The sequence below is a fragment of the Impatiens glandulifera genome, chromosome 1 (genome assembly GCF_907164915.1).
Source record: "Impatiens glandulifera chromosome 1, dImpGla2.1, whole genome shotgun sequence".
Classification (NCBI taxonomy): Eukaryota; Viridiplantae; Streptophyta; class Magnoliopsida; order Ericales; family Balsaminaceae; genus Impatiens; species Impatiens glandulifera.
In genome coordinates this window covers 100,862,300-100,880,354 of record NC_061862.1, presented here as the reverse complement: position 1 = coordinate 100,880,354, position 18,055 = coordinate 100,862,300, and the positions used below count along the sequence as shown (strand labels likewise).

Here is an 18,055-nt window from a genome sequence, read left to right as displayed (position 1 = left end):
ATTGATAGCCCAATAGACTCATGAGTTTTAGACTCAGGAGCATCTTTCCACATCACTGTCCATATAGAATTAATGGAGAATCATGTGGCTGGAAATTGTGATAAAGTTTATCTTGTATATGGTGAGCCACTAGATATTGTTGGCATCAGGGACATCAAATTAAAGATGACAAACGGTTCTGTTTGGAAGATTAATAAAGTGAGACATTCCAAGTTTAATGCGCAATCTAATTTATGTTACACAACTTGATGACGGAGGTCATAGTTTCAGTTGTGGAAACGGTGCGTGGAGGTGAATAAAGGAGCAATAGTTGTTACTCAAGGTCACAAAACTAGAACGTTATACACAACTTCAACATGTAGAGACACAATTGATGTTGTTGTTGATGACTCAAAAAACAGTGAACTATGACATTGCAGGTTAGGCCATATGCGCGAAAAATGAATATTTTTTTTTGAAGAATTGTCAGAATCCAGAACTGAAGTCTGTTGAGCATCAGTTATGTAAAAAATGCATTCTTGGTAAACAGAAACGTGTGAATTTCTTAAAGATTGGAAAGGAGCTCAAGAAAGAAATGCTAGAGTTGATATACACTAATGTTTAAGGACCTACACATTATTCTTCTATTGGCGGATCACATTACTATGTGATGTTTATAGATAATTCGACAAGAAATTATGAGTTTACTTTATGGAGCACAAGTCTGGAGTATTTGTTATTTTTAATAAGTGGAAGTCTTTGGTTGAAAATGAAACAAATTAGAAATTTAAGTGCTTGAGATCCGACAACAGAGGTGAATACATCAATTTAGATTTTATAGAGTATTGTTCTATGAATGGGATTAATATGGTGAAGGTTGTTCCCCGAACGCCTAAAAAAATGGAGTAGCTGAACGGATGAATCGAACATTGAACGAGCGTGCTAGAAGCATGAGATTGTATGTTGGGCTGCCTAAAACTTTCTAGTCATAAACTATCAACACTGCTACCTACTTGATAAATAGAGGACCCCTTGTTCTTTTTGAATTTAGAATTCCAAAAGAAGTTTGAGGCAATAAAAAATAAACATTTATTATTTGAAAATGTTTGGTTGTTTATCATAAGTGCATATTAATGAATGTGATAGGAGCAAATTTGATCCAAAGTCTAATAAATATTTTTTATTAGTTATGGTGATATCAAGTTTGGTTATCATTTCTAGGATAATCAAAATCGAAAGATCATTCATAGAAAAAATGTTATATTCAATAAGCAAGTTCTCTACAAAGATTGTGTTGGGAAAACCTTAGATAGTGATTCCAAGTTGGAATAGACTAGTACGGGCATTTGAGAGATTTTTTAGTTATCTATATACCGACTGTCGAAGAAGACCAATGGGTTGTTGAAGATGAAATTGTTGAGAACATGGCCCTAAAGGCAAATTAACAAACACCAGTTATACAATTGAGAAGATCGTCAAAAAATCGAAAACCAGTCGAAAGGTGGTCCCCATCTATGAACTATATCTTATTGATAGATAAAAGCGAACCTGAATGCTACGAGAAAAAAATACAATATGATAAATCAGTTAAGTGAGAGTTTGTAATGAAAGATGAGATGGACTCTTTGGCGTCAAATTAGACTTGGAAGCTCATTGAACTACCAAATAGAAAGAAAGCACTTCACAATAAATGGATCTTCAGGATTAAAGAAGAACGTGATAAAACCATGAGGTACAAGACAAGGTTGGTTGTGAAAGGATTTCAATAGAAAGAATGTATTGACTACATTGAGATTTTCACTGTACTAGTCAAATTGATAACAATTCAAACTATTTTGAGTTTGGTTGTAAAAGAAGACATTCATCTTCAACAAATGGATGTCAAAACTTTTTTTTTCACGGTGATTTGGATGAAGAGATTTACATGCAACAACCACAAGGCTTTGAAATCAAAGGAAAAGATGAGCTTTGTAAGCTTTAAAAGATTCTGTATGGTTTGAAACAGATTCAAAGGCAATGGTACAAGAAATTCGATAACTTCATGAAAAGTAACAATTTTTTGAGGTGTGAAGCTGATCATTGCTGTTATATCAAGAGGTTTATTAAATCGTACATTATTTTGCTCCTCTACATTTATGACATGTTGATTATTGGAGCAAACTGGTATGAGATTAACAAACTAAAGAAATAGTTGTCTGAGAAGTTTGCAATGAAGGATTTGGGTGCTGCAAAATAAATCCTTGAGATGAAAATTTTTAGGGATAAAGAAGTTCTCATCACAAGAAGAATATGTGAAGAAAGTTCTTAGCAAGTTCAACTTGTACGATGCAAAATCAGTTACTACCCCTTAATTAGTCACTTTAGACTACAAAGATTAGTCTCCTTCAATGGAGGATGAGAAAATTTATAAGGTCACCGTTCTATATGCCTTTGCTATTGGTTGTATTATGTATGTGATGGTTTGTACACGACTAGACATATCATATGCAATGAGATTTGTTAGTAGATTCATGAACAACCTGGGTAGAGAGCGTTGTGAATCAAGAAAGTGGATATTATGATATTTAAGAGGAAGTATGGGTCTCACTTTATGTTTATAAAATTCTAATATGAGTATGGAAGGATATGTTAATGCTGACCATGGTGATGATGTTGATAATAGAAAGCACACAACAATATACATCTATACTCTAGGAGGTATTGCAACTAGTTGGGTTTCAAAACTATAAAAGATTATTGCTTTTTATAGTTGTGAGACAGAGTATGTTGCTGTGGCAGAGGATATGATGTGGTTGCAACACTTTTTATGAGAATTGAGTCAATACTACGAGGGAAGTGTGTTGTGATGCGACAATCAGAGTGTCATTCATTTGACAAAGAATCTAGATTATCATAGCAGGACGAAACATATACAAGTTTTTTTTACCATCTTATCCGATCAGTTTTAGAAGATGGAGTGTTAACTTTTGAGAAGATTCTCGGGAATGAGAATCCAATTAGTATGTTGACGAAAGTTGTGAGAACCAAGAAAATGAAGTTGTGTGAAACTTTAGTTGGTCTTTTTCATTAAGACACCGGATGAAAAGCCGCTACCAACTGAGAGATGATGAAGTTAATCTCAAAGTGGGAGATTGTTAAGTTATGAAACCTACACATAAATAAACTTTACAATAGTTAATTAGAGTTTATTGAGTTTGTATTTGGGTTTGGGCTTGTGTCTGACCAAGAGTTATTTATGTTTTATTACCTGAATGTTTACCTTATAAATATGTTATTATTAAGATTTACATTGGATATGACAAAATTCTAGAGAAATAAAGTGTTAGACAAAAACTCTCTATTTTTTTTCTTCTTCTTCTTCACATTAAAATTTGGTTATGGCTAAAGTAGATGTAGTTCATTTGAGTGAACCACTATAAATCTCTATTTTCTTGTGTTCTTATTTTTTTACATTTTTACAGACCGTTTCAAACAGGTTAGATTTGGGGATCCAAATCCTAACACCTCACAATACCAAAATCTAAAGAGAAATCGAATTTTGTAATTCAATGATTCAACAAACTCCATAAAAACTCAAATACATGATTGATCCATATCTCTAATAACCATCAAATTTTCTTGACCATTATGTATAAATTTTATAAATTCGTACAAATTCAAGTGTGATATTGGTGAATTTTCACTTAAAATTTATTAAAAGGTAATACAAAATTTAAATTTTATACTGTACTGAATTATAAGAAAGTTTTTTTAGACTTAGTGGAGTATTTAAGGGCCTTTATTTTTCTCGACCAAAAGTTTTTCATAAATTCTTCAATAGATACTAATCAAACATTATTTAATTAACTTTTTGTAAAATCTTTACAAAAAAGTTTTAGTTTTAGTTTTAAATAATATAGAACCTTTATTTAATTTTTTTTAAAAAAAATCTTAAATTAAATTAAAAAAATATATTCTAATTTGAATTTTTTAGACTAAAAGCTTAAATTAACTATTTAAGCATACCAAGTTAAAAGAGTTGAGTTGAGTTGTTGGGGCAAGTTATGAATGAACGGTAAGGGAGGATGGCTGAATAATCGCGAAATAAATGATGTTGGAATCGTTAGTGTAAATGAAGAAGAGCGGGATAGGTGTGGAGATCGAAAATGCGCAAACAACTACTTCATGTTATTAGGTTCTCTTTCTAATATATATATATATACTAATTAAAAAAAATGTGACATGTAATTAAATTAATTACATGTATTTTTTATTTTTAAATATATAATGTCACGTAAATAATTTAATAGCGTTATAAACCATTTAGAAAGATTTCGATTTCGTATAACTTTAACAAAAACTCTTTTTTTTTAAATTGTAAGGTTTAAAAGAAAATGTTCAAAATTTAAATTGGTTCCAATAAATAGCTCCAAATTGACAATTCGAACTATTATTTTTATATATAATCATTAATTTCATTAAGGAAATAATAAAATATTTTTACTTTATTTTAAATAAAAAAACATTAAAATAAACTCATTAAAATTTAAAATAGCTTACTTTTTCATTACAATTGTTTTTTTTCTAACTCAATAAAACCCTAAAATAACTCGATATCAAACAAGTTCTAGAACTCTTTTTTCCTTCCAAATGAATGTTATTGTTAGCCGATAGAAGAAAAAAAAGTTATTCCTTTTTGGAATCGAACTAGGCTTAGTTTAATGTGAATATCCCCCGATAGGCAATTCACATTATTTCAAGAGAGGACATCCGACTACTTATTAGCCATCTTGTAAAGTTGGACACTCAACCAATCAAACAAGACCTTTTTGACTCTATATATGTCAAATGTTTATTTATTAATTTCTAGTTTAAGTTAAATTTGGTCAATTCAGCATTTAACTCATAGTTGAATGGTTTAAAAATAATAATATTATTATAAATATTTAAACATTTCCAAAGAAAAAACACTTATAAGATGAACTTGAGCATTACTTAGAAGTTAGAATATATTTAATTCTACCAAATTAAATATATATATAGCTAGCTTGTGCACAATGTATTAAAAACCATGGTCGGAATAAATAATTTTTTTATTTAAATTCTTCAATGTGATTATTGAAGTTTTTTCGATACATTAACCATCTATGATTAACAATACTCATAGAATATTCAATGATGGTATTTTAGGCCTGAATCATTTTATAATAAGTTTTTTATTTTAAAATAATTGTATGAACTGTTTGTACGAGGATGTATATAAAATAATGATTTGATTGGAATCCCTATTTAGCCCGATCATTTATATGAGTTTACGTTTGAAAATTAGATGTATAAGAACTTATGTGAAAAGTTTTGAAAAACATGTTTCCATTTCAAGCGAATGCATGTGTATGTTTATATTATAGAAACATTATTCTCACTTACAAAAAAAATATTAATATGACCTTTTCTTTTAGTAGAGACATTAGGTAGCTAGATTTCTATATATTTGTGTGTGAGATATTAGGTTGTTTGATTCAAAAATATCTTCAAATCTTATTTTTATTATAGCGGTTAAAATTAAAAATTACAATTAAAATAGTTATTAAAGTTGAAAAATACAACAATCTAGAATAATAACTCAACATTTGTAACAAAATCGAAATAACCCACCACGTTCTCGGTACAAAATTGTGTGATTTTCATTTTTGTTAATTTAATAACGTTTTGTTTAGACGGAAATGAAAAAAAAGTGGAATGGAAGAGAATGAATTTTTTTTAGTCGTGCATTGTTAATTATGGATATTATTAAACGCGTAAGAAAAGTGTAAGGAGCGTATTAATAATATAATAAATTCGAAGGGTGAATTTAAACGCGTAAGAAAAGTGTAAGGTCCATAGTAATTAATACATTTGATAAGTTTGAAGGGTTAATTCAAACGCGTAAGAAAAGTACAAGGGGCGGCTTAATAATTTTACACACGTGTAAGAATAGTGTATACGTATTCACTGAACTTCAGACAAAATTCTCTCTCTCATTTAACAACCTAATTTATGTCGGGGGGACCCACTCTGTACTTAACGGTCGCTGGCCGGCCGGCCGGCCGGTTTAACCTCTCGAACTCTGAAGAGGTTTTAACTTTTAAGGTCTATGGTTGTACCGACCTTCATTAGCCAAGGCTTGTTTGGTTTGATAATTTATTCTGATATCATGTTCATTTTTTATTTTTTATTTTAATTAACGAGAATTAATATTACACCCATATTCCGCTTTTATTGTGACATTTTATATTTATTATAATTTTCAATTTTATTATTTTTAAGTGGGAATTGTAATTACAAATTTTATTTTATTTTTATGTTTTTTTAAACAAAATAATTTAATATTTTATTATTTAAAACATAATTAAAATTTTCAATCAAATATTTTTTTTTTAGAATTTAGAATGTTAAAATATATATATATTTTAAATAAGTTAACATTTTCAACTAATATATATATATATATATATATATATATATATATATATATATATATATATATATATATATATATATATATATATATATATATATATATTGTTTCTGAATTTAAAAAGTTAAAATGTATTTTATTTTGAAAGTTAAAATGTATTTTATTTTGAGAAATGATTGATAAAGAAATTTGGGAGAGAGGATAGAGGGAGAGAATGAGATTGCGCTGGGATAAAAAAAAATAACAATTTTTTTTTAATAAAACTTAAACTATTCTAACAAAAATCAAAACTTAAAAAAACATTTAACACTTAAACTATTCTAATTGGTTATGTCAAATTAATATTTTAATAAAATATATAATATATATTAAATTTATTTTTATTGTATATATTTTTTAAATATAAAAATTAAAATTTAAATATAATTTTTTAATTTTTTTTCATATAGAATTGAATTCTTATTCAAATGAAATTATAATCTAAATTTTTTAATTTAAGAAGTTAGTAATAATCTCAAAATCATGACATTTATTTTAATTTAAGATATTTTTATTTAAAATTTAATTTATAATCTTGATTAATTTTTATAAACTCAAAATTTTGATTTCATTATCTTAAAATCTTTATAAATAACTCCAAACCAAACCATCTAAAGAATATGGTAACAATTTTTTTAAAATGATGAAACCTTTTAATTATATATTATCACTTAAGTCAAGATGCATTCTAATGTGCCCTATGAATGGTGACCACTGACCACTTCCTCACACTCTAACCTAATTAATTGTCCCACATCCATATCCCATTCCAACATTTTGGGATTCCATACATAAACAAATGTGTTATTATTAATCATTATATATTTTTTTTTTTCAATTTGAAGTAATAATTTTTACTCAATTGTTTTCTAATGAGCTTATAATTAATGGGCCTTGTTCTGTTTGAGTTATTTAATAACCTAAATCGAAAAAATAAATTTTCACTTCATCTTATATATCCTATCACTCAATTCATTAACTAAGATACTAGAATAATTTTAAATTATTATTTTTTAATTTATCATTATATATTAATACCTTTTAAGTTTTTTACCCAAAAATATTTTCCCTTCTCAAATTTATCATAAATTATTATTTTTCAAATAACTCAAACAAAATTTAAAATCTTTCAAACAAGGCCGCCTTAATGGACATCATTTTTATAAGAATTGTATAGATTCTAAATGGGGAATATTTGTCCTTCATCTTTTCTGCCAGTTAATAGCTGTTTAATTTATTTTTTTCTCTATTATTTTCACACTATTTAAGACAGATGTCAAAACATGCATAAAACGAGTCATCCAATATTAATTGAAATTTTGAAAATTTTCAACAAATGCATGATGAAGAGGACCATTTGATGAAATTTCTTAGAAACAAGAAATATTACTTAAATGAAGAAGTAGGTATTCAAGGATGAATAGTTGGTTGGCGGACATTATGGTATTCTGTACTTTTTTTTGGAATGAATGTCATTCATTAATGTATTCATATCCTATCATATGGTAAAAAAGGGAGACATTAGTTATGATAGTAAGTGTCCTCATGGTCACAAAGTCCAAGATAGTACATTTTTATACATTGTGTGTGTGACTAATTAATTAATTAATTAATTAATGGGTGAGATTTGGAGGTTAGTATGAAATATACTTAACTTTTAATTAATGTGAAATTCATAGTCTATGTATCTTTTATATTACATTTGAACTTGGATTAAAAAGTAGCCAATATAATTTTCTAAAACAACTTCGGTATGTTGCTTAGTCTTTTTTATAAGTGTTATTTGTATGACTAGTTATAGTCTGAATTTCGGTTGACTCGTTGATGATATGAATTTTTTTTTTATAGGTTTGACTATAGTTGTTAGTAGGATAAATTGCATATAATTTTCAAATGGAATCCTCAAATTTCAAGAACTCCATGGTGAAGTCATCACTCTCAATTTCTCCCTTCAAATTAGTTAGTAATGCATCTTATCACGTCACATTAAGGAAAATTCCTCACCATGACATATTAAAAAATAAAAGTAATGCACATAAATACAAATTTATACAAAGTAATGCATCAAAAATTATTTGAATAAAAGTCCTATAGTTGTGATGCTTAATTTGATATATTAATTTGCCATTCTTTATCAATTTTAAGATGGCAGTGAAATTTGTGAATATTTTTATTAATGAGATGGTTTTATATTAATAAAAATATTGGTCCATTTTGATCTTTGTTCTCCAACGGACAAACTTTGTGTCTGAATGTTTTCTGGTTTGTTTCGCATCGCAATGTAATATTTTTCTAAACGATTTGCTCAAAATTTTTTAAAAAAAAGTAAACATTTTTTTTAATGTTATTTATGTTGTTCTTTTTTTGACTTGTATTACCATGGTTAATTTTTTCTTGGTAAAATTTTCCTCACGGCCGTGTCAAAAATTTCTAAATATGCACTTTTTAGAAAATAAAATTAACTAATTATTTTGATGTACACGTCTTCTCTTTTACTTTTAATGAAAAATAATATTTTTTCCATTAATTAATTCATAGCTAATATGAAAGTAGGAGTAACAAACATTAGTTTATCAGTTAAATTGATACATATATACTAAAACATCAAAGTAAATTAAAAAAAATGTGATTTATTAACTAAATATTCTTTTTCCGTAAGTGGTTATAAATTAATAGAAAGAAATATATATATAGTTTAAAATAAAAAGATATATTTAATTATATAATTGTTTAGAAATGAGTGAAATAAAGATTAATTTGTTTGAAAACCGAACCAAGGCGGATCAAAAAATAGAGTTTGGGGGAGTTTAACCGGTAATCAACTGCCAATCCAAAAAATATAGTTATTTTTTTTTTTATGAATTTGAAAATATTAAAGAAAAAAGAATAATATGTAATTACAAAAAAAAAAAAAGTCAGAACTCCCAGTCCAATATTTGTTTTCACCCTTAAGTAATCTTTAAAATATATATATTACACAATAGGTAACTAATATTTACACAATAGGTAAGTAATATAACTATTATTATTTGTTATGTGTTACTTTGATTTAATTATTTATTTTAAAATATTATTTGAATATAAAAAAATAAACCAAACATGAGAGATAAAAATATCTATAAATTATAAATATATTCAAATAATCATATAATATAAAATGAACCTTAAAAATTATTATTATTGAAAGGGTGTTCAATATTTGGTATAAATCGAATATGCACCCGAATTTAAATTTACTGAATTCAAATTTTATTTTCGGTTTTCAAATTGAAATTTAAACCAATTCTAATTTAAATTAGGTTTTCGATTTCGAGTTTCAGCTCAAAAATCAAACGAAACCCGAATTCATTTTTTATTATTTATTTTAATTATATATTTTACTATATATTATTAAATAATTATATATTTTATTATATGTTAATTTAGGTGAGCCGCTAGTTCTCCAGAATCTCTAAAACTCTAATTTCTCAATTCAACCGTCCATTCTTGAGTCTTGACCTATCTCTCTTTCTTTCTCGTCGAAAACACTAATCACCATCATAAACATCTCTCTACCATCATATCTAGTGTTCGTCAACATTGTTTTACTTTCGTCGTTCAACTGTCGAACTGCCGAATATTGACGGTCAATTATTGAGCATAGTCTGAGTGATTTATATTTTTTTATTTATAATTTTAGTAGATAAGATCTCTAATCACTTGTTTATTCTGATAATTCTTTAAATTTTTTTTTTATATTCAACCGAATTCCAATAAATCGAATTCGTTTAAAAAAGTAAAAGTTCAAATAACTCAAACCAAAAACTCAAATAACACAAATACAAAACCAATAATTAATTAAAAACTCCACAATCCCTTGTATATTCAAATAATCATAATCAAATAAAAATATTTGTCTCTCTATAGTTTTAAGGCTCTCTCTTCAAAGGCTAATTTTTCAGAAAAAATATGTATATACTAAAAAAACATAAAATTAAAAAAATTAGAGCGGTTGGCTTAAGCTCCTACCGTCCATGAGTGGCTCCCTCTCTGCCGACTATTGTTTGGATATGGGATAAATGATATTTATATTGCCTTACACTGTCCTAACACTAATAAAAACAAATAAATAAAAATTATAAATATAATTATTTGTTTTTATATTTATAAAAAATTAAATTATTTTATATAATAATATGAATTTTTAATATAATAGACTATATAAAAAAAAATTTAACATAAAAGATATAATTTTTTCGAAGATATGTTTGGAAAAGTGGAATTGGAATTCAATTCTTATGTTTAGAAAAACTACAAAATTGTCTGATGGTTATGTTTGTAAAAAAGAATATAATAAAATAATTTAAATATATATTATCTATATTATTAAGATATTTGTTTTGCACAACCTATTAGGATAGTTCGAGTATCAGAAGTTTTTTTTTATAGATAGATTCTCATGAAGAAAAAAAAAAATCGATTTGACATGTTAATTTACTAACTTAAATCAAAATATTGGTTCATATATTTCCTAAATTTTAAAAAACAAATTATTAGTTCGACATTTAACTTCCCAAATGAAAAAAAGATATTAGTTCGAAACATTAAGTTACTAAATGTTTAAAAAAAATATATCGATTCAACATTTTAATTTTTTAAATTAAAAAAAAAAACAATTATCGGTTTAATATGTTAAATATTTTGTAAATGACAAAATAACAATATATTTTTGTTTAGAAATATAGAAAAGTAAATGAAATTATAAATCCGAATTAAAAAAAATTTAATTGAGAATTATAGAAATACGAATTTAATTTATATTAGAATTTTAACTTCAATTTTTAATCTTAAATACTCTACAAAAACTTAAGAATTAAAATTTGACCTCAATTATTCTAATTGTTAAATTATCAAAAACTCTCTACGAGAATTGATAAACAACGCCTTACAAGTAAAGTCCGGCATTGGGCTTGCTGGGCCCGGCCCAGCCCGTCGTGCCAAACAGTGATATGTGTCGTGTCGTGCCTCATGTTAATCGTGTCGTGCTCGTACCGTGCCTAATAGTAAAATATCTTGGCCCAACCCGGCCTGTTGGCCCATGTCGTGTCGTGCTGTGTCGAGCCGTATCCACGGGCTGGACCAGGCCGTATAACAACCTTGTTAGCCTTCTAAAAAAACAATTTTAAATAATATCGGACCACACCCTTTCGAGTTGCTTATGTATCTTACAAATTTGCGTACCTCAAATTTGTAAAGAATCAGACCCTCACGTAGTTCTAACTTACTTTTGATTAAATCTGAAATGTTCTATAATAAGTTGTCTCATACACCCTCGTCGGAATCGGTATCAGATGTGCCTTCAACTTCTCGTATACAACCTTGATATTGTTCATTAATCTCCGTATCAAATCAATCCTTCAAAAGAATACACATTTATACATTCGACTCTTTCATATTCATCCTCTTCGGACTGAGCAATCTCTTGAAACCAGAGAATGCTTGTTCTAAAAGAATATTAGATACAGGAGGGGTGAAAATATCTCGAGCTACTAATTTTGTAAAACTGGAAGTGTATTTATTTTGATCAACATGAACCCAAATTCCCAATTATGAGCGCATCATATAGAATTTAATCAAAGGTTTTTAGTTTTAAAAATAAATTATAATATAATCATTAATTCAATTATTATTTATATAATTCTATTCATTAATTTAAATATTTAAATATTTAAATATTATTTATTTTTAAAACAAACATTATATAATTAAATATTAATATCATTCAAATTTATTAAAAAAAATTTTTTTTATAAAATTGACACCAACTAAAACATTTAAATATACATATATGAATTAATTTGAAAATAAAAATAAAATAAAATAAATTTAATATTAACGTAAGGAATGGATAAAGACAGACTTTATATATGTAGATCAAATACTTTTTTTATAATAATGTTGTTACGAAATGCCAAAAAAGACACGAGATAGCAAATTTTAATTTTGATTAAAATGGAAAAATGTTAAATTCATTCCATTGCCCATGTCGTGCTCGTGCCATGCCGAGTCGTACCCACGGGCTGGACCAGGCCGTATAACAACCTTGTTAGCCTTTTAAAAAAATATGGGACCACATCCTTTCGAGTTGCTTACGTATCTTATCAGACCCTCACGTAGTTCTAACTTACATTTGATTAAATATGAAATGTTCTATAATTAGTTGTCTCCTACACCCTCGTCCGAATTGGTATCAGATATGCCTTCAGTTTCTCGTATACAACCTTCATATTGTTTATTAATCTTCCTATCAAATAAATTCTTCAAAAGAATACACATTTGTACATTCGACTCTTTCATATCCGTTCTTTTCGGACTGAGCAATCTCTTAGAACCACATAATGCTTGTTCTGAAGGAATAGTAGTTACAGGAGGGGTGAAAAATATCCCGAGCTACTAATTATAAAACTGGAAGTGTATTTGTTTGGTCTCCCCACCATTTTAGAAGATCAATATCAAACATTGAATCCTCATTAATTTTTTTATTATAAGGGGCGATTTCGTCAAAAGAATCTAATGAAACGTCGTAGCTACTACTAGCATGAGAATGTCAATATAGAAAAAACATGTTTAAAAGGTTGTCATCCTCGTTTTGAAAAATTTGAGTTTCGGATTGTTGAGTTTGTTGGCTAAATAATGTAAAATATTTTATTTTATATTTATTATATATTTTTTTTTGTCTTTTTCTTCACTAACAGGTTGTGTCGTGCCAGGCTAAGGGCCCCGGACTGGGCCAAGCCAATAGGCTAAAAAAATCAAACCCAACCCGGCTCATGATATATTATCGTGTCGACCTGTGACCCGGCACAACTTGTTGTGCCGGGTCGGGCCAAAAATGGGCCGGGCCAGCTCGGCCCACTACCGACTTCTATTAAATTACAAGTATTTCTTGAATCTAAATGAGAATGGAATTGCATTATTTTTTGCGTGCATGTTTTACATTGTTTTATATTATATTCATGTAAAACAAAAAATAATAAATAAGAAAAAATCGAAATATTTCGTAAAATAGAAAATGACAAAACATTAAAAAAAATAAAAAATCTCTTAGTGAAAATTAAACATTTCAATTCTAGGTTAAACTTATTAGATGTACTAAGATCAACATGAACCCAAATTCCCAATTATGAGCACATCACATAGAATTTAATAAAAGTTTTGAGTTTAAAAAAAAAATTATAATATAATCATTAATTCAATTATTATTTATATAATTCAATTCATTAATTTAAATATTATTTATTTATTTTTAAAACAAATATTATATAATTAAATATTAATATCATTCAAATTTATTCACAAAAATTATTTTTTACAAAATTGACACAAACTAAAACATTTAAATAATTTTATTCAAATAACTATATGATTGATTATTATAATTCTTCTAACTTGATATAATTAAATAATTATGTCATGATGATGACAGCAATAAAAAAAGTAGTATTATATGTATATAATAATCAAGCATGCAGTTGATAAGTCAATTATATATACATATATGAATTAATTTGAAAATAAAAATAAAATAAAATGAATATAATATTAACGTAAGGAATGGATAAATACAGACTTTATATATGTAGATCAAATACTTTTTTTTTTTTTTATAATAATGTTGTTACGAAATGCCCAAAAAGACACGAGATAGCAAATTTTAATTTTGATTAAAATGGAAAAATGTTAAATTCATTCCATTGCCCCCACCACCAAAAAACGTGGCCAATTATGTGTTGAAGTTGTTTATTTTTTTAGATCTCTCTTCCTTCTTCCCCTTTTCATCATCCCTATAAATACATGGCTTTTCCATCAAGATCCAACATCAAACATTCTTACTTAAAAACATCTTACAATAAAAACATGAATAATCTTCGCAATGGTAATGAATTGTTGTCAAAGATTGCCATCAATGATAAACACGGAGAGGATTCGCCTTATTTCGATGGATGGAAAGCTTACGATAACGATCCATTTCATCCTAAGAATAACCCTAATGGAGTTATTCAAATGGGTCTCGCCGAAAATCAGGTACATATTATATGAAATCAAATCGAAGTTACATTTTTTTTCTTAAAAATATTGAAAATAATAGTTTGTTTGTTACTTCTATATATTGTAGCTTTCCTCTGACCTAATTGTGGAATGGATCAAGAAGAACCCTAAAGCTTCTATTTGCACATATGATGGAGTTGATGTTTTAAAAGAAATTGCAAATTTTCAAGACTATCATGGCTTGCCTCAATTTCGAAATGTACTCTCTCCCTCTCCCTCTCTCTCTCTCTCTCACTTGTTCTTGAATTCAAAGAAAAAACCATATTTTTTTTATTTGATTGGCCCCATTAAGATTAGTTGTCTACAATATTCTTTGGGTATTTTAATAAATCTATTTAGGAATGTTCCGTTTGAATCGATTACAATTCTAATCTAAATGGAATAGTTTAGTTTTTTTTTTTGGAAAAGGGACTTTAGTAGGAAAACTAAATATTGTTGGGTCATTTCAAATAAATAATAATTAATTTCATATTATCGAACTTGTGCAATTCATAACTTGTTTTTGTAATGTTTTATAATGAGTTTTTACCATACTTTATTTTTGTACACTCTACAAAAAATTATTAAGAAATTGGGTTTTTATTCTTTTAAATATATATAATTATTTGTTCAAAAAATATGATTAAAAATAATGTTTAATGTCATAAGTTAATAAAAAAAAAATTAAACAAAATGAAAAACATGAAATAGAAGGTCATGTTAAATGTTAAAGCTCACTCACTTGAACTTTTTATATTATTTTTTTTTACATCTTTTTATTAAATTTTGCATAAATGAAGGCAAAAACTTATTATTTTCGTTTGGTAAAATAATTGTCATTAGACTATAAAAGTATAATAATATTCATAAACTTAATTATTTGACAAACAAAATTTGAGTTTAGTACTATCTAATATTATTCCCATAAATTAATTTCTAAAGATTGTATAAATAAATAAATAAATGATATACTAAAATGTTGAAAAACTGGTTATTAATATTATTGTTATTTTAGTTATTAATTTTTTTATTTCATCTTAATATATAATCAATAAATGTTTTTTATATTAGAATATGCATTTATTAATCAAGATAGTTGTTAATAATACATTAAAAATATCTTTTAATTAACTCTATATATGTATCTATAAGAATATTTTTCCAAAAATCAATTAAAATCTTGTCAATTTTAATGTAATTTATTATTTTCAGGCAATGGCAAAGTTTATGGGAAGAGTTAGAGGAGGAAAAGTGCGATTTGAACCCGATCGAATAGTTATGGGAGGAGGAGCAACCGGAGCTAACGAACTTCTAATGTTCTGTTTGGCTAATGAAGGCGATGCGTTTCTCATTCCTTCCCCTTATTATCCAGGGTGAGTACTTACTCAGATCCGATTTCTTAAAATTATTTTTATTGTTTAATTCATATTTGTCACAATGACATTAAAAAACATTATTAATTGTTTACCTAATATTAGTTTCCAAAATCTATATTAGATTGTTTGGTCAGCCACGACTTCTCTCCATTATGTGTTGCTAATTTTAGTATCATTATTTAATTAGATATGAAAATCTTACTTTTTAGTCATTCTTTTATCATTGTCTACGCAATTCAACTGAATTTAGATTATTTTTAAAATTAAAAAACTAATAAGACACTTCACCATTTGTGATCTCTATTATTGGATTGAAGAAGAAATTAACAAGTTATTTACATTGGGCATGAACTTTAATTTTGGAATATGTCTAAATCAAAACCAGTACAGCTGTAATTGATTATTATCTATATTTGGTCAAGTATATATATATAAGATCTGGAATTTTTTCAAGTCAAATGTGTGGACTTCATTCACCATGCACCTGGCTTGTATTTATGCATTTTTTAATATGGCATGGGGACCAAAATCTAGGGATTGTTTGATCTTAGATTAATAATTTATAGGATTATAATTTTGTATGTAGTTTCGTTCTATAAAAACATTGATTTTTAGGTCAAATAATCATTAATTTGTTTGCATACATATTGGTATTTTTGTTTTGTTTTTGAAGTTCTAAGACTCATTCATGTATTGATTATATATGTATATGTAACATGTATTGATTTGTTTTGTTGGTTTTATTCAACCAATTTTGGCAATCTTAAAAAAAGTATAGATGATTGAATAATGTTTTGTGTTTGGCTTTTTGGTTTATCAAATTTATTTGGGACTTATATTGATAAGATTTTATGATATTTTTCTTGACAGATTCGATCGTGACTTGAGATGGCGAACCGGGATCCAACTAGTTCCAATTGTTTGTGAAAGTTCAAACAATTTCGAGCTCACCATTGAAGCCTTAGAAGAAGCTTATGAGAATGCAATTAAAGCCAATATCAAAGTGAAAGGAATAATCTTAAGCAATCCTTCAAACCCTCTTGGAACATCCTTAAACAAGGCTACCTTCAAAAGTTTGGTCCATTTCGTTAACCGAAACAAAATCCACCTAGTATGCGACGAAATCTACTCGGCCACCATTTTTCGAGGTCCAAAGTTTGTGAGTTTGTCGGAGATTCTCCAAGAGATAGAAACCGTGGATAATAATAACATTGTAATCAATAGGAATCTCTTTCACATCGTTTATAGCCTTTCCAAAGATATGGGTCTCCCCGGTTTTCGTGTTGGGATAGTGTATTCCTATAACGATGATGTTGTTAGTTGTGCTAGGAAGATGTCGAGCTTCGGCTTGGTTTCTTCGCAAACTCAGCATTTCCTTGCGTCGTTGTTGTCTGACGAGGAGTTTGTTAACATGTTTCTATCTGAGAGTGCGAAAAGACTCGCGGAAAGATACATGAGACTAACTGAAGGACTCATAGAAGTCGGGATTAGATGTTTGGAAAGCAATGGGGGATTGTATTGTTGGATGGATCTTCGAAACATGTTGAAAAATAATACAATAGAGGATGAGATGGAGCTATGGAAGGTTATAATAAATGACGTGAAGCTTAATGTTTCTCCTGGGAGTTCCTTCCATTGCAAAGAACCGGGGTGGTTTAGAGCTTGCTTTGCAAATATGGACGATGAAACGGTGGAAATCGCGCTAGTAAGAATAAGAAAGTTCGTTGATAGTAACCGAACCAAGAAGAATAAGAAGAAGAATCTACGTGTGAGCTTTTCGCCAAGAATGTATGATGAACGTGTCATGGTCATGTCTTCTCCTCATTCACCCGTACCTCACTCGCCTCTACTTCAAGCCACAACTTGAAAACAAACCTATCGTCTCCAAAGTCATCGAAAGAACATATATCGATATGCAAACATAGTTAAAAATATGTTTTTATTGACCTAGAATATGGTTAATATTACTTTCTTATTTGAACCATAAGAATTAATAGTTCTATTTTTTTGTTTTTCTAATTATTTATACAAATGTAACTTTTTAGTAATGGTTTGAAGAATGATACCTATTCGGAAAAAGAATTGGAAATATTAAAGCAATATAATTTCATCTTGCTACCTCTTGTGTTTGTTTTAAGTATTCATTATTACTTCATAC

At 27.5% G+C, this 18,055-nt stretch overlaps 1 protein-coding gene across 1 annotated transcript; it reads left to right on the top strand.

Annotated features, from left to right (window-relative positions):
- The first annotated feature begins 14,350 nt into the window (after window positions 1–14,350).
- LOC124922574 (1-aminocyclopropane-1-carboxylate synthase-like) lies at window positions 14,351–17,799 on the top strand. The gene is made up of 4 exons (XM_047463298.1): window positions 14,351–14,518; window positions 14,610–14,741; window positions 15,734–15,894; window positions 16,768–17,799. Exons 1-4 carry the CDS (start codon window positions 14,351–14,353, stop codon window positions 17,762–17,764), a joined length of 1,458 nt encoding a protein of 485 aa, XP_047319254.1. The 3' UTR covers window positions 17,765–17,799.
- Window positions 17,800–18,055: the final 256 nt, after the last annotated feature.